Genomic DNA, 15,310 nt, shown 5'->3' on the forward strand with positions numbered 1-15,310 from the left:
TATGTGTCATTTGAAAAAAATGTTGTGGAATATAAATAAATGTTAATAATAAACTTGATTTTTTTTGAAGCATGAAAAATAACTCATTGAAGGGCAGTTAACGGAGAAATAGAGAAATAAAGAAACAACCTTTCATATGGTAGGTTTTCATTGATCTTGAAAAAGCATATGGTAGAGTTCATCAAGAGATTATGTGGTGGGCACTCAAAAAAATACCAGAGAAAGTACAGGGTAACATCCCCTGGTGTTTAATGTATGCTGATGATAATGTAGTGTTAATAGGAAATAGTGAAAGCGACTTAGAACAATAACTTGGACAGTGGAGATAAGCTCTTGAAAACTTAGAACTTGAAAAAGGTTTAAAACTTAGTAGGGCAAGACAGAGTATTTGGAATGTTCATCGAAAGATGTTATAGGTACCTACTACAAATAAAATTATATAATAATGGGGAAATAGATGGAGATGCACGCGGTAGAAATAGGGTTGAATTGATGAAGAGCAAGGAAGTGACCGTAATTTTAAAGTCCTTCCAAAGTTCTTAAATATTTTCTAGTAGTTAATCAATGTTTTGTGGTTTGGAATTAAATTCCTGTTTATTTTATTTCCGTATTATCACAGTTTTGTGTACTGGGTTTTTGTTATTATCGTTTTTCATTAAGGATACCTTTATAACAGCCATAAGGGGTTGATGATCTGATCCATACTTGCCTCCTTTTTAAGTATGTAACGCATTTGATTTCTCATGAGTCGTAGTATCAAATTATTGATGTTTCAAGTATATAAGCATAATTGGGAATTATATAATTCGAATATGTTTCATAATTGTTCATCTAAGCTTATAAGTTCATAAGTACCTACTGATTGTCCTCGTCAACCTTCTCCAATATTTGCCTTGCATCTGTTCACAATATATTATGTAATTTCTTTTTTTTTTAATTTGTGTAGACTAAAAATTTGGTCAGATTTTTTTACTTCTTCTCAAAATTTCTTCCTTATCATGCTGTATACTGTATAGTTTACCAAATAACTAATAAATTAGAAGCATAGTTTTACAATTAATTTATTGAATTATCATAAAAATGCTTATAATAAACGTAACAGCAAAGAATTATACCACAAGAGTGACACTATAAAAAATCAGTGGATCTGTGCAAAATACAAAATTCATGTGTAAATCATTGCATTTGATATTATTATACGTGTATAGCTCCCTATATTTATGATCTCAAGTTTTGTTATGGCAACAAATCACTCAACAATACGAGAAAAAAAAATATTTTTAAAATAACAGCAGTAATTAAAAACAAAGATTTAAGTCAGATATGTTAACAATACAGTTAAGTTACTAGTACATTTTAGAACACCAAAATAAGCATATTTTTCAAGAATTTTTTTCTCAGAACCTTTGTTAAAAATGAACATAAAACTTTTTACATATTAATATCTAACTCTTAGAGAGTACAAAAAAATCTTTATCTGCTCTAAGTCATATTATGTATAAGTTTTTAGTTTGTGAAAACTGTCATTACAGATAGCAGTCTGTGAAGGATTTAAAGTGTGCGTGAAGTAACAATGTATTTTAAACGGGATTTACTTTTTCGCACGGTCTTTGGTACACTTTCATATAATCAAATATCCTTAACTTTCGCGTTGTCATGGTGATGACATAATGAGAAATAAATTACAACAAATGTTTTGACAGTTTTGTGGTTTGAAAGAAGTTAGAATTTTTAAATGCCAAAATTCTAAAAATTGTAGAATAGAAATGAATTCCAGTGACGAAGAGTTACAGTTTTTTTATTTGTTTATCGTAGATAAAATATTGTATGAAACTGTGCGTGAAGTACTTTTTGCGAACTTGCGCGAAGTATATCACTCGCTCCGCTGTCGCTCGTGCTCTAAACATCGCGTGCGTTCGCAAAAAGCATACTTCCCGAACTGTTTCATAAATAACTATTTTTCATTTATGCACGTACATTAATATTGTAGAGGGCGCAAAAGTCGAGGCCTCGAAAAAAAGTAGTTCCGATGGCGGACTACTCAGGATTGGGATCTCTGAAACAAAAAAATCGTACGGCATTTGAAAAAGGAAGTATCTTACGTGACAATTTACCACAATTTGACCAAAAAATAAAAAATAAATATTTTTTAACCATGAAAAACTGAAGAAAAAGGTCGATGTTTTCAAAAAATTTTCAAATTTCCGTAAATTTTTTTATTGCGGAGTTTTCCACTAACGGTGGTAAATTGTCACATAAGAAACCTTCCTTTTTCAAACGCCGTACGATTTTTTTGTTTCAGAGATCCCAATCCTGAGATTAACTGTCCGCCATCCGAACTACTTTTTTCGAGGTCTCTACTTTGGCGCCTTCTACAATATTAGTGTACGTGCAAAAATGAAAAACGATATATTTTTGTGTACTTTCTAAGAGTTAGTTATTAATATGTAAAAAGTTTTATGTTCATTTTTAATAAAGTGTCCGAGAAAAAAAATTCTTGAAAAAATGCTTATTTTTGATCTTCTAAAGTGTACTAGTACCTTAACAAAAAAAAATTAACGAAAAATACCAAAAGTTTTATCAGGTGTAATAAAAACTGTAATGGGTTAAGGAACACAATAAAGTTAAACTTTGGGTGAAATGGGTAACGGTGAATTTGTAACTATTTTAATCTCCCATCGTAATTCCAAGCCAACTGGCCACTCTGGCCCTCAGCTAATTTTTCGATAACCCATCAACTACCGGTGAATTTGTAATTTTCATTTTCTAAGTAGTTCTTGACGATGTTTTTAATCTAATACCAGTATTCCAGATATTTATGTTCCTGTATAAACTACCCTCTTTGAAGGTGGTGTAAAAGGTACTCATCATTTATGTAGTGTCTCTTGGAAGAGTTATTAGAGAAAATGCAAATAAAAATAAATTTTGTTAAAATGGCTGTAATTCTTGTAACAGATTTCGTAATGAGTGAACATGGGTGTAAGTTATTAGTGCTAAATAATTTTAAATTTTACTTAAAGAAAGTGCTAAAAAGTGAAAAACATTTATGGTACTGTTCTGCATTCTGCATCTGAATACCTGAGGTATAAGATTTAAGCAATAGTTTCGAATTCACCTGTATAAAGTTTCGAGTTGGCAGGGTCAGGTAGTAGAAAAGTTACGAATTGGCCGGTATACATTTTGATTTGAAAATGTTTGTCATTAAAAGTTGCGAGTTGGTGCGTGTCCGGTGAAACTAAAACAAAAGCCTGTAAAATAAAAAAATGCCAAAATGTATCCAGATGATTTTAAGAAAGGTATCTCTTAAAAAGATCAGTAAAGTTTTCTTAATATAATGGAAAAAGTATTGAGATGTATATAAAAAACAATGAAGAACACTAAGCTACAATGGTATCTCCGTTATTATGATTATGAACTCGTATATGTTCGTTTTTAATCCTATCATAACCAGGAGATGAAGCTTAGCGTTTTAAGTTTAAAATCACACTATAAATCCCCATTTAAAAAATAAACATACCTAAAAAAACACAATATATTTTGTATGGATCATTGAAACATGAGATCATTAAGAAAAACTTCTTAAATTCCAAGAGACCATTTAAGCTCTGATAGTCTGAGGTGCTTTTGGTTTGTTCTGTATAGGTAAAAACAGCTTAAACTCCGCAGGCAACTCATCTTCAGAATACAGCCTATCAGAAAAGTATACCCGTCTTATCCTACAGTTTGCATGAACTTGTACTCTGAGAGTCTCAACGTAGTTTGTTCCGTAAGCTCTTCTTGTGAAGTCAGCCACATTAAACTGGATTTGATTCCATCCTTCATCTAGCCTCATAGGCATAGTGCATATGAAAGGTTTTACTCTTGTAGTTGATTGGTAGTTACTGGCCCTGAACCTTCTCCTTACATTTTTATCATCTAATATCTAAAATAAAAACAATGATGTAGGTCACACCTCTTAAAATAAAAACAAGAGTGTATGTTTAACACTAGCAAATAGGAAACATAGAATTATGCAACAGTAGAAAAACTGGACCCCGTATCACAAACGAAGTCATGAATGCAGTAAAATTGTCAGAAGATAATAAAGCTAGAGGTCCTGACGAGATACCAGCATAAATTAATAGGAGATCAAATAGATTATACTAAAAGACCTGCAATGTAGGAAACAGAAGTTGAACATCGCAAACTCGACACAAGTCCGGTTTTATTTTTTTTTTCTTTCGGTATATCAAGGGGTGTTTATTATGAGACTAACTTTTTCTTAAAAAAATTCGCCCCGGAACTCATTTTCATCCCTTTAAAGGAGGTAGTTTGTGGTTTTGGCGAAACCTAGCCCTTCCTGTACGTTTTTGCTAAAAAATTCCTTTATAGTAATATGAAGAGGACTACATTTCCTACAATTTAATCCGCGACAGCATATGTCTTTCACCCACCGTTTAGTGCAGGTGGCTAAAGTAGACTAGTTTGAAAAAAATGTTTAAAAAAAATATTTTTCCTTAACTGTAATGGAATCAAGAAGAAACCCAGCGGCAATAAATCACAAATAAGTGGTCGATTTTTTGGTATAGGTTACATTTAAGGACAATTGCCCATTTTTTAATTACAAAGTGTTACATTTTAAAAAACCCCTTTTTTAATCTGAACCGCTTATGCTAGCGTAAAAAAACTTTCAGAGATTACCCATACCCATGCACTGGTGTTATTTACAAATTTGTATAATGCACCCCATATTTTCCCCGGAACCAGCCCAAAAAAAGGAGAATTGATAAAGAAAATATGGAAAAATTTGCTTTGGGCCACCACTGTGGCTTTAGGGTGCAAAGAAAGTAAAATATGTATAGGTGTGTGTAGCCGACAGTGTGTTATTTTATTTGCCATAAGTACGTTATCAATAAAATGAATGGGTGACGAAAAAAAAAAAACAACAACTGGAGCCCACTAAAGCATTTGTGAGGTTTACGGCGTCACTGTGCCGCAACGGTTGCGGAAAAAATGCATAGGTACTGAGAAAATCCTAAAAACATGCTCGCCAAACTTATTTTCAGGGATAGGGGTATTTCCGCAGGGATGTTGCAATAAGCATATATATTTATAAAAACTCCTATTGATGGAGTATAGGCCCATATGGGCCAAAAAGCGAACAATTTTTTGTTTTATTATTTTTTTTTTTTTTGCTACAGTGGTTCCACCAGGAAATCGCTTTTGGTGTCTATGCATGGGTAATAAGAACGTGCACAAAATGATATTAAAAGCATTTTAATAAAGAGCACCATGTGGTGTGTGAAGGATTCTAAGAAAACCACTTTCTTTATTAATTCACCTTTTTTGGGGTGGTTCCGACGAAAAAATGTGGGTGCATTATACAAATTTGTAAATAACACCAATATATGGGTAATCGCTGAAAGTTTTTTTACGCTAGCATAAGCGGTTCAGATGGTATAAAACGTTTTTTTTTTTGTTAATGTAACACCCTGTAGGTAATTAAAAAATGGGCAATTGCCCTTAAATGAAACCTGTACCAAAAAATCAGCCACTAATTTGTGATTAATTGCCGCAGGGTTTCTTCCTGATTCCCATTACAGTTAGGGAAAAATATGTTTTTTTAAAAAACATCTTTTTTAAAAACTTGTCAACTTTGAGGTGTCATCCCCGCTAAATGGTGGGTGGTAGACATATGCTGTCGTGGAATAAATTGTAGGAAATATATTTCTATAAAGGAATTTTTTGCAAAAACGTACAGGAAGGGCTACGTTTCACAAAAACCACACACTACCCCCTTGAAAGGGATGAAAAAGGGTATTCCAGGGCGAAATTAAAAAAAAGTTAGTCTCATAATAAGCACCCCTTGATATACCAGAAAAAAAAAATAAGATCGGACTTGTGTCAAGTTTGCGAGGTTCAACCTCTGTTTCCTACACTATTGTACAACACCATAATATGATGCAGAGGCATCATTCCAAAAGAATGACTTAAGTCAATGTTTGTAACTTTACCAAAAAAAGTTAACACTAGAGAATGCCATGACCAGCGAAATGAGACACACTCATACAGATATTTTTGAAAATTATTCATCAAAGGATTTTCAGAAAACTGGAGCAAGATACAGGGGTCGGCACAGTGTCGGTTTATCCACTGGGCGTTTGGGGCGGGCGCCCAGGGGCCCGTTCCTTTTAATTATAAAAAAATAAAGACGTTAAAAATAATCTACATATGCTCCGAAAAAAATCTCATACGCAGATACACCAATACACTGCAAAAGCCTATGTTCTATTGTTACATCTCTTCACGCCTATACACAGTGGCGCAGCCTAGCCTCACAGGGGCCCCGTGTCAGTGTTTGTGGCGGGGCCCTCTTCCAAAAACTATAGAAAGTTGTCAGATTTAGCTATGTCTCGAATTGTATCCAAAATAATCGCATAAACGGAGTTTTTTTAGTTTCTAATCATTTCATTTTGAATTGTGGGGCTTAAATAATAATAGGTATATCTCACTTATCGGCTTTAAAATAAGTTCTATTAAAATAATAGTTAAACGAAAGACAAAACTAGATACACATACATCAAATTTATAGATAAAGAATAGATTATTCTCGAAAATGCCAATACCCAAACAATAGGTACACACTCTTTCAAACATTCAAAAGTAAAGCGATTACAAAAAATGCAATTTGGCATTATACAGTGGCCTCTAAGGCTAGCACTACACTTGCGATTTGTAGTCGCGGCGACAAAAAAATCGCTGTCGCAAATATTTAGAGTCTAGAAAATTAGTCGCCGTTTTCAGAATCGCGAATTGAATGCTACAAGGGTGTGACATCAGCTTTTAGATGTTTTTTTACTCTAGATAAACAAGAAGTCAAGACGTCAATTAATACTTTATGCGAGAAACATAAAAACCTCGATAAAAACGATGTTGATGAAACCAAAGAGAACTTGCATAATGAAATTACCCATTTTGTAACGTTATGCCAAAATTTGAATAAACCTAGAATTTTAGAAAAATTTGATGTCATCCAGGATGTAAAGGCAACTTTTCCCAATATCTTAACTTTACTGCAAATTTATTTGACGCGTCAGGTGAGTGGTCTTTTTCGACTTTAAAAAGAATAAAAACATATTTAAGAGGAAAGGAACATTTTGACGCCTGTCAAAATTTTCAATGTATTTTAAATGTAATCATTTTTTTCGAATCCTCAGAAGACTAATAAGTATTTTTGAAAAATTTAAACGCAGAATGAAAGACTATTTTATTACCGAGGGCCGAAAGTCTCTTAGAATGAATAAAAAGTTTCTTTTGAATGAGATATTTGAAATTAAAAATCACAATACATTTTCTCTTAGTTTTTCACCCCTGTAACTTATTAAAATAAACATTATAAAAGTTCTCAGGGACTTTCGGCCCTCGGTAAGAACGTAATCTTTCATTCTGCGTTTAAATTTTTAAAAAATACTATTAGTTTTCTCAGGATTCGAAAAAAAATGAATGCCCATTTAAATACCATTGCAGCCGAAAATACGTACCCATCCCCTTAAGGTCAAATTTGGGTCAAAAAAACCTAGACGCATTATCACTATTGTATAAAGAACTGGAGAAAATGAATTGTGATAATATTATATGGCAGTTTGCGAATGCCAAGTCAAGAAGAAAAGTGATCTAATTTTTGTCTTTGTGTATTTTTTAAAATATGATTTTTTGCTTGTCATGTGTTGTTTTGTGGAACTTTCTGTTTTTTATTTATGTTTTTAAGAGCATTTTTTGGATTATTTTTTACGTTTTCTATTCTTCTTGCTTTTAAAAAAAATTACTTTATGGGTTTTACAATAAACCTAGTTAATGCATGTGTTTTCTTGTTAAATAACTGACAACGAATATCAATGAAGGGGGCCCCTAAACCTCCAGCGCCCAGGGCCAGAAGTTAGGTCAAACCGGCACTGGGTCGGCATAAGTCAGGCAGTTCAGGCAACAAATTTGCATTAAGAGAAAAAATGCAGCTTCAAAACGAATAAGAAATTAGAAAAGGGATTCGAAAAAAAAAATATTGTCAGTGTTCAAATTGATGCCCATCTTGATCAATGCATTTATTGCAACTTTTCGCAACGGAGAGGCAGGTTCGGCGAAGCACGTCAAGCTGTCCGCGAAGAATTTCAAATTCTTCAATTGCCGTTCGGAGCTCAGAAAGGATGTAGTCCTCTTGCAAAAACGCGGTTCTTGAGAAGACCCCACAGCAAGAAATCACAGGGTGTCAGGTCACATGAGGGTGCGGGCCACTCGACGATTCTTCATGTGCCTATCCATTCTCCAAAGATGAACATTAAGGTTACTCCCGCACACATGGCATGTAGCTCAATGCCCACGTGCTGGCATGACACTAACACAACAGTCTGTTTTAATCTTTTTTGACAGCTTTGTCTGACTAATGCGACCCCCATATTAGTTGTAATACTGTAGTAACATGCCATGACCAGCGAACCCTCAACTTCATGAGCCACACTCATACAGATGTTCTTGAAAACTATTCATTGAACATTATTGATGAGTTTGGTGTCCTAGTTCATTGTCCAGGTGATCCAGCTGTTGATGTGGCACAAGCTTATGGTTACCTAAAATTTTACCAACGAAACTCTTTACCTAATGACAGAAACGTATTTTTAGACCTGGTTTTCTCTAACGATAGGGACTTGGATATCACAAGGGCGGGTGATCCTCTCTTGAACTCTAGTTTACATCATTTCGGCTATGAAGCTAGTTTAATGGCCTTAAACACATCCTCCTCTTCATATCTGTCCTATGATGAATTCTACTATGATTTCAAGAACGGCAACTACTTTGAGTTTAATAACTTCTTGGCTGCTATAGATTGGCAGGAACTTAGGTTATAGCGATATAAATGTATCAACTCAAGCCTTCAATGAAATTCTTGCTACAGGTATCGCTTTTTTGTACCTTTGAAACGCTATAGATCTTCTACTTTTCCTAAGTGGTTTTCTCATGATCTTAGATGTTTGACGAGAGAAAAGAAGTATGCCCACTCTCTGTACATGAAGAATCGGTCTGATGTTAATTATTCCAATTTCTCTCGTCTCTTAAACGGTTGTCTGATGCATGCTTTTCCCTGTATATTAGAGGTTTAGATGCTGTCAGCTTAGAACGGTCAGCTTCTAATGGACAAGGTATTGCTAATTTATTCAAAGATTTCTTTCAGACTGTTTACTTACCCAGTAATAACGATCTCAAGTTACCCAGTGCACATTTAGATAGCAACATCGGTGCTTGCTTCAATATCACTGACTTTACTGTCACTGATATTTTTGATGGTATAGGTTCTCTTCCAAATAAAACATCCAGCGGTCCAGATGGTGTTCCTAATTTCCTTTTAAAAAAATGTGTCTGCACTGTGGTTGGGCCATCACTGTTATTATTTAATAAATCCTTACAGTCTTCTACATTTCCAGGTGCTTGGAAGGAGAGTTTTGTTGTACCCATATTTAAAAAAGGTAAGAAGAATGACATAGAAAATTATCGTAGTATATGCATTCAATCCGCAATTCCCAAACTCTTTGATAGTTTGGTAGCTAAGCAGCTGTCGTGGGTGTGCAGGGGTCTGATTTCTGAATCTCAGCACGGTTTTTGCAGACAAAAATCTACAGTAACGAATCTAGTTTGCTACCAATCTGACCTCTTAAAGCATATGGAAGATCGTAAGCAGATTGATGCTATTTATACTGATCTCAGTAAGGCATTTGATCGTGTTGATCACCAAATTCTCCTTAATAAATTGGCATCCATAGGTTTTCATGTCCATTTTGTTGAGTGGGTTAAAAACTTTTTATCTGGTCGTACCCAACGAGTTAAAGTGGGTGGTCTTTTTTCTGATGTTATTACTGTAAGTTCTGGTGTTCCACAGGGTGGGCATACATCTCCCCTGTTTTTTGCTTATTTGTTAATGATATCGTTAATTGCTTCTTATATAGTAAATGTTTAATGTTGGCTGATGATGTAAAATTTTGGCGAGTTGTGAATGATATTGAGGATCAGAAACTTTTACAGGCTGATATGGATTGCTTATTTGATTGGTGCATTTGCAATAATCTTCAGTTATGTGTTGAGAAGTGTTGTTATATTAGTTTTTCCCTTAAGTTAAACAGAATTGATACTGCTTATCACATAGACAGTAAACCTCTTAGATATGTCTCGTCTGTTAGAGATCTAGGCGTTATCATAGATAAAAAGCTCTCATTTGTCGAACATATCAATTCATTATCCGTAAAAGCTTCTAAATTACTTGGATTTGTTAAAAGAAACTTTAAATACTTCTCTATTGATGCTGTTGGGTTGATCTATTGTTGTCTAGTCAGATCTATATTAGAATATTGTTCGGTAGTTTGGTCTCCGTACCATCAAATTCATATTGACACGATTGAAAAACTCCAACATAAGTTCCTAAAATACTGTGCTTATAAAACTCAGACTTATATTGAGAACCATGATTACACTGGGATTGAGCAACGTTTATCATTAGCTCTCCTTAGTGTTAGGCGTGATATTTCGGGAGGTGTCTTTGTTTTCAAAATCATTAATGGACTTATTGATTGTCCCAGTTTGTTGGATAGTATAAGATTTAATGTTCCATATCCAGGTTTACACTACAATGTTACCTTTAACACGGCCTTTCACAGAACATCCTACAGTAGTAACATGGCTTTAGATAGATATATGTGCTTCCTTAACGGTTTTGATATGGATCTGTTTAATATAAGCCTGGGCCAACTGAGGAGATCTCTTGCCATGTGATAATTAGGTTTCATCTTGCAATGTTGTTGTATTTTATTATTGTATTTGTGTTTTGTATAATTTTATTGATTTGTTTCAGTTACATGTGTACATTTTACATTTTATTTTTCTAACTGTTATGTTTTGAATATCTTGCCTGGTGATTTTTCAAGCCTTTGCTTTTCTTATTTTTACTTTTTATATTTTAATGAATGATTGTACCTCATTTCTTTATTGTATTTATTGTATTTTTACTGTTAATGGGGTTTTTCCGTGGGTAAATAAATAAAAAAAAATAATAAAAGGATTTTCAGAAAACGGGAGCAAGATATTAATTAGTAACCCTCACTTTGGTTTCAGAAAGGGAATGGAAGAGGCCTTTTTTGCCAATAATGTATTGGCGCAAATATGTATGGATATTAACCAACCTCTATAGCTTTTTCCTTGGCTATTCTTGGTATCTACAAAAAGGTAATTAACTAAGTCTTCAATATCAAACCTTTACTTTATTCAAGTTGAATCTGTAAAGGTTGGCAATGAACTATCAGAAAATATAGAAATACAATGAGGGGTTGGCAGGGATGCATACTTTCTCTGCTGATGTTTAACCTAAATGCAGAATAGCAATAGATCATTCAGAAAGCACTAAATAAGTTGTTTGAGAAACTAATCTCAGATACAAAGTCGTATATGTTTCAAGAGAAACCTGACCCTGTTTAACCCGCGAGTAGTCACTCCGTTAGATAGAATCTCACATTTTATCCTTTTCTCGATAACTTGATGAAACTTTGAAAAAATTTCGTAAGTGCCTCGAGGAAGGGTGTAGTAATGCGTAGGATTTTTTTAGCTCTTTTTTTTTCTTCTTCTTTTTGTCGAATTTATGGCTTTGGGGAGAGCCAATTAGCTTTATAATAATTGTTAGAAATAATATTTCTAACATAACAAGTAAATGAAAATACTATAAAATAAAAATTTGTTGTAAATTCTTATTTAAATTCGTATTTTGAGAATCTAACACGGGACTATTCACGTTACAGAAGTGAGTGCGACTACTCCCGGGTTAACATTCTATATGAACCTAGAGACTTGAGGAATTTTCCTGAATCAAGTTTTTGTACTTTTCCACAAAGTCGCTTTTGTGACTATGTCAGGTTTCTCAAATGACAGAGAACCTATAAACAACATCCGATACGCCAATGATTAGTTGCCGAGCTCCTTGAAGAATTGCAGATTCTGATGAATAATATTGTAGATAATAGTGAAGAGGGTAGACTTACTTTAAATATCAAAAAGACGAAATTCATGACCATTGCAAAGACACAACAGTAAGAGACGTTATGGATTAGGTATATACAGTATATACAGGTACTCAAATCACATATATAGGAAAAGCCCAATCAACATTTAATAATATGAGAACCATACTTTGCAGCAATGATCTGAGTCTGCAACTCAAAGTAGGAATACTGATGTGTCATGTATTTTCTGTGTAATTATATGGAATGGAGGCTTGGACGCTAAAAGGAACGGAATAGAAGTGTTTGAGAAGTGGGCTTATAAAAGAATTTTAAAAATTAGTTTCTTCGAAGGTTATGAAGAATGACATTTTAACCTTTTGACTGCCACCCACAATAAGAGGTTGTTCTCCATATGCCAGCGAAACATTAGACACATAAGATGAATCATATGAACAACACGAGAGTTGCATTGCCAGTACATAAACACAGCGAGAGGCATAAGAAAATTATAGTAGGGGTATGAGTCATGTCATGAGAGATATGCATTGCTGCAGTTATTATACAGGGAAAGATACTGGGCAGAAGAGGCATAGGCTGACAACATAATATATCCTGGCTGAACAATTTGAGACAATGGTACAATTTTAACACTGTTAAGCTGTTTACAGCAGCAGTATCAAAGGTGAAGATATACAACCTTCCTAGGAGACGGTACTTAATGAAGAAGAATGTTTAACAATGAGCATAAATCCCTTATATAGGAAAAGCAGTTTAAACCATATCTAGTATTTCACAGTTTGCATGTTTGCACTCCATTAGTACTTAATTTGTTTGATCAATACATTTACTTTAATCAATAAACTCTACTTACTTGGACTTCGAAAGTAAAATACTTTTTCAAATTCTTCACTATCATTACTAGATAAGGCAACTTTATACCTAAAGTCTTCTTAGGATCGGCAGGGCACGTAATATACGTGGTACTAACATTACACCCTATTAATTCCAGTACCAAAGACTGTATATCTTCGTCGGTGATTCGTTTAATATGACCATTTTTGTATTTCTTGTCCCAAATCTGGAGCGGTTTGCTTCCTATGCTGTATAGAATGGAGAGAAACCCACTTTGAAAAGTGTTTTTGAACATTTTTACGAAAGATTTAAATCATCTTGCTCAACATGTCAACAAACAATATTTGAGGTTAGAGATAACTTTAAGTTTTGTTTGATGTGTTGCCTACATTCGAAACAAATATCTGGATTAATTTTTAGGAATTATAGAATTCCTCCTATACTGTGATTATAATATAATAAAAATGATACACAAAATTCATCAGTCGTATTAAAAATGATATAGAATATTGTTATTTAAAATATTGCGTTACATTTACATCCAATGAAAATAAAAATGATTTCGATTATAAATGTTTTCGATTTTATTATATTTCAATACATAGAATCGATTTTAAAGAATGACGATGAAGTTCTGGTTGCCGACCTTAAGAGGTTTTTGTATTTAATAAAATATAAATATTAATATGTTTTAATTTTTCTTCTATTTTAGATGATAAAGAGTGTTACCACTTCACAAAGGAATACTTCTTCTTCTTGTGCCATTCCTATCAGAGATTGGAAATAATCAAGGCTACTCTGACCTAAAAAGTTCATCAGTGGTGCAGCCATAGGCGCCCATACCCATGGGAGCCGTGCCCCCTAGCTTTTCGGGTGCTTTGAACTATATATTGTTATTCACAGTGTTCTTCCTTCTTGTATGTAGTCTTTAAAGCCTGTTTCTTCTTCAATATTAGAGCTCCTAAATTGTTTAGGTTATCGCATCATCTTTTTCTTGGTCTGCCAATACTTCTTCGTCCATTTGGTGACTTATCTCGCTATTCGTACTATCCTATCCTCTGCTATTCTACTAGTGTGTTCGTTCCACTCTTGTTTCCGTTTTGTCACCCATCCATTTATGTCTTCTATATTGCATGATCTTCTTATGTTTTCGCTTCTCTCCCTATCCAACAGATTTTTACATATTCGTCGGAGTAATTTCATCTCTGTTGTTTCTAGTAGTCGTCTCGTTTTAGATGTGTCAGGCCTTGTCTCCGCCGTGTATAGGTCTAATTGCTGCTTTATATATTCTTGCTTTTGTGTCTTGTCTTAGGTGTTTGTACTTCCAGATTGTGTCATTAAGAGATCCCGCCGCTTTACTTACTTTTAAGCTTTGTCGTCTTACTTCCTCTTTAACATCTCCGTAACTGGTTATATCTATTCCCAGATATCTAAACCTTGCTTCCTTTATTATTTTCCCATCAATTTCGATTTTACATCGTAGTGTTTATTTAGATGTTGTCATACATTTGTTTTTTTCTGCTGATATTATCATATTGTGTTGAAGATGTGTGTTAATCTTTGGAGATCGTCTTCTGTCTCGACGATTAATGCGGCGTCGTCTGCATAACATAATACTTGGATTTCTTTGTTAACCATTCTGTAACCATGACCTTTACATACTGCTTCTATTATTTCGTCCATTATTATATTAAAGAGCAGTGGGCTTATAATGACTCACCTTGTCTGACTCCGCTTTGTACTGGTATAAACTGCGTTAGTTTTCCATTTATCTTTGCTGTATTCGATTATGAAAGTAGATGTTTTCGATGGTTTGTATAATATTGATTGGTATGTTTCTTCTATACAGTAAATGTAAGACGTCTTCGACTTGGATGCGATATGCGATCGAAAGCCTTTGTCAAGTCTATAAAACATAGATATGCTGGTTTATTGTACTCAATGGCCTTTTCTGTGATTTGTCTCAGTACAAATACGACGTCTACGCAGGATCTTCCGGATCTGAATCCTTGTTGTTCATCTCATGATAAAGTTGTTAGTTTATTGATTTTTTTGGTTATCTTAAGTGCGGTGTTTAGTAGATTTATCTATAATTGTTGGGGTCTTCTTTGTCTCCTTTCTTGAACATTGGTATCATTATGCTGTTTCTCCATGCGTCTGGTATCTTGCAGTGCAATATTAGTTTTTGTATAAGTTTTGTCATCTCTAGGGTTATACTTTCTCCTTCGTATTTTAGAAACTCGTTGGGTATTCCGTCTGGTCCTGGTGACTTTCTATTTTTAAGTGAATTTATGGCTATCTCTACTTCCTGAAAACTGATTTCTATTTCGGGTCTTAATTCAGGTAGGTTATTATTTTGATTATGATTTTCCTTTCCTTTAAACGGTTCCGTCAAGTATCTTTCCCATTCGTTTGCTGGTATGTTATTGTATTCCTTCAATTCTGCCATT

General features: G+C 34.0%; 1 protein-coding gene across 1 annotated transcript; it reads right to left on the bottom strand.

Moving 5' to 3' along the window:
* Window positions 1–1,045: 1,045 nt before the first annotated feature.
* On the bottom strand, window positions 1,046–13,224 carry LOC114338895 (cilia- and flagella-associated protein 20). Its single transcript, XM_028289525.2, has 2 exons — window positions 12,880–13,224; window positions 1,046–3,922 (listed from the first exon to the last, which is right to left on the bottom strand). Exons 1-2 carry the CDS (start codon window positions 13,153–13,155, stop codon window positions 3,599–3,601), a joined length of 600 nt encoding a protein of 199 aa, XP_028145326.1. The 5' UTR covers window positions 13,156–13,224; the 3' UTR covers window positions 1,046–3,598.
* Window positions 13,225–15,310: the final 2,086 nt, after the last annotated feature.

The sequence above is a fragment of the Diabrotica virgifera genome, chromosome 1 (assembly GCF_917563875.1).
Source record: "Diabrotica virgifera virgifera chromosome 1, PGI_DIABVI_V3a".
In the NCBI taxonomy this organism is placed as follows: domain Eukaryota; kingdom Metazoa; phylum Arthropoda; class Insecta; order Coleoptera; family Chrysomelidae; genus Diabrotica; species Diabrotica virgifera.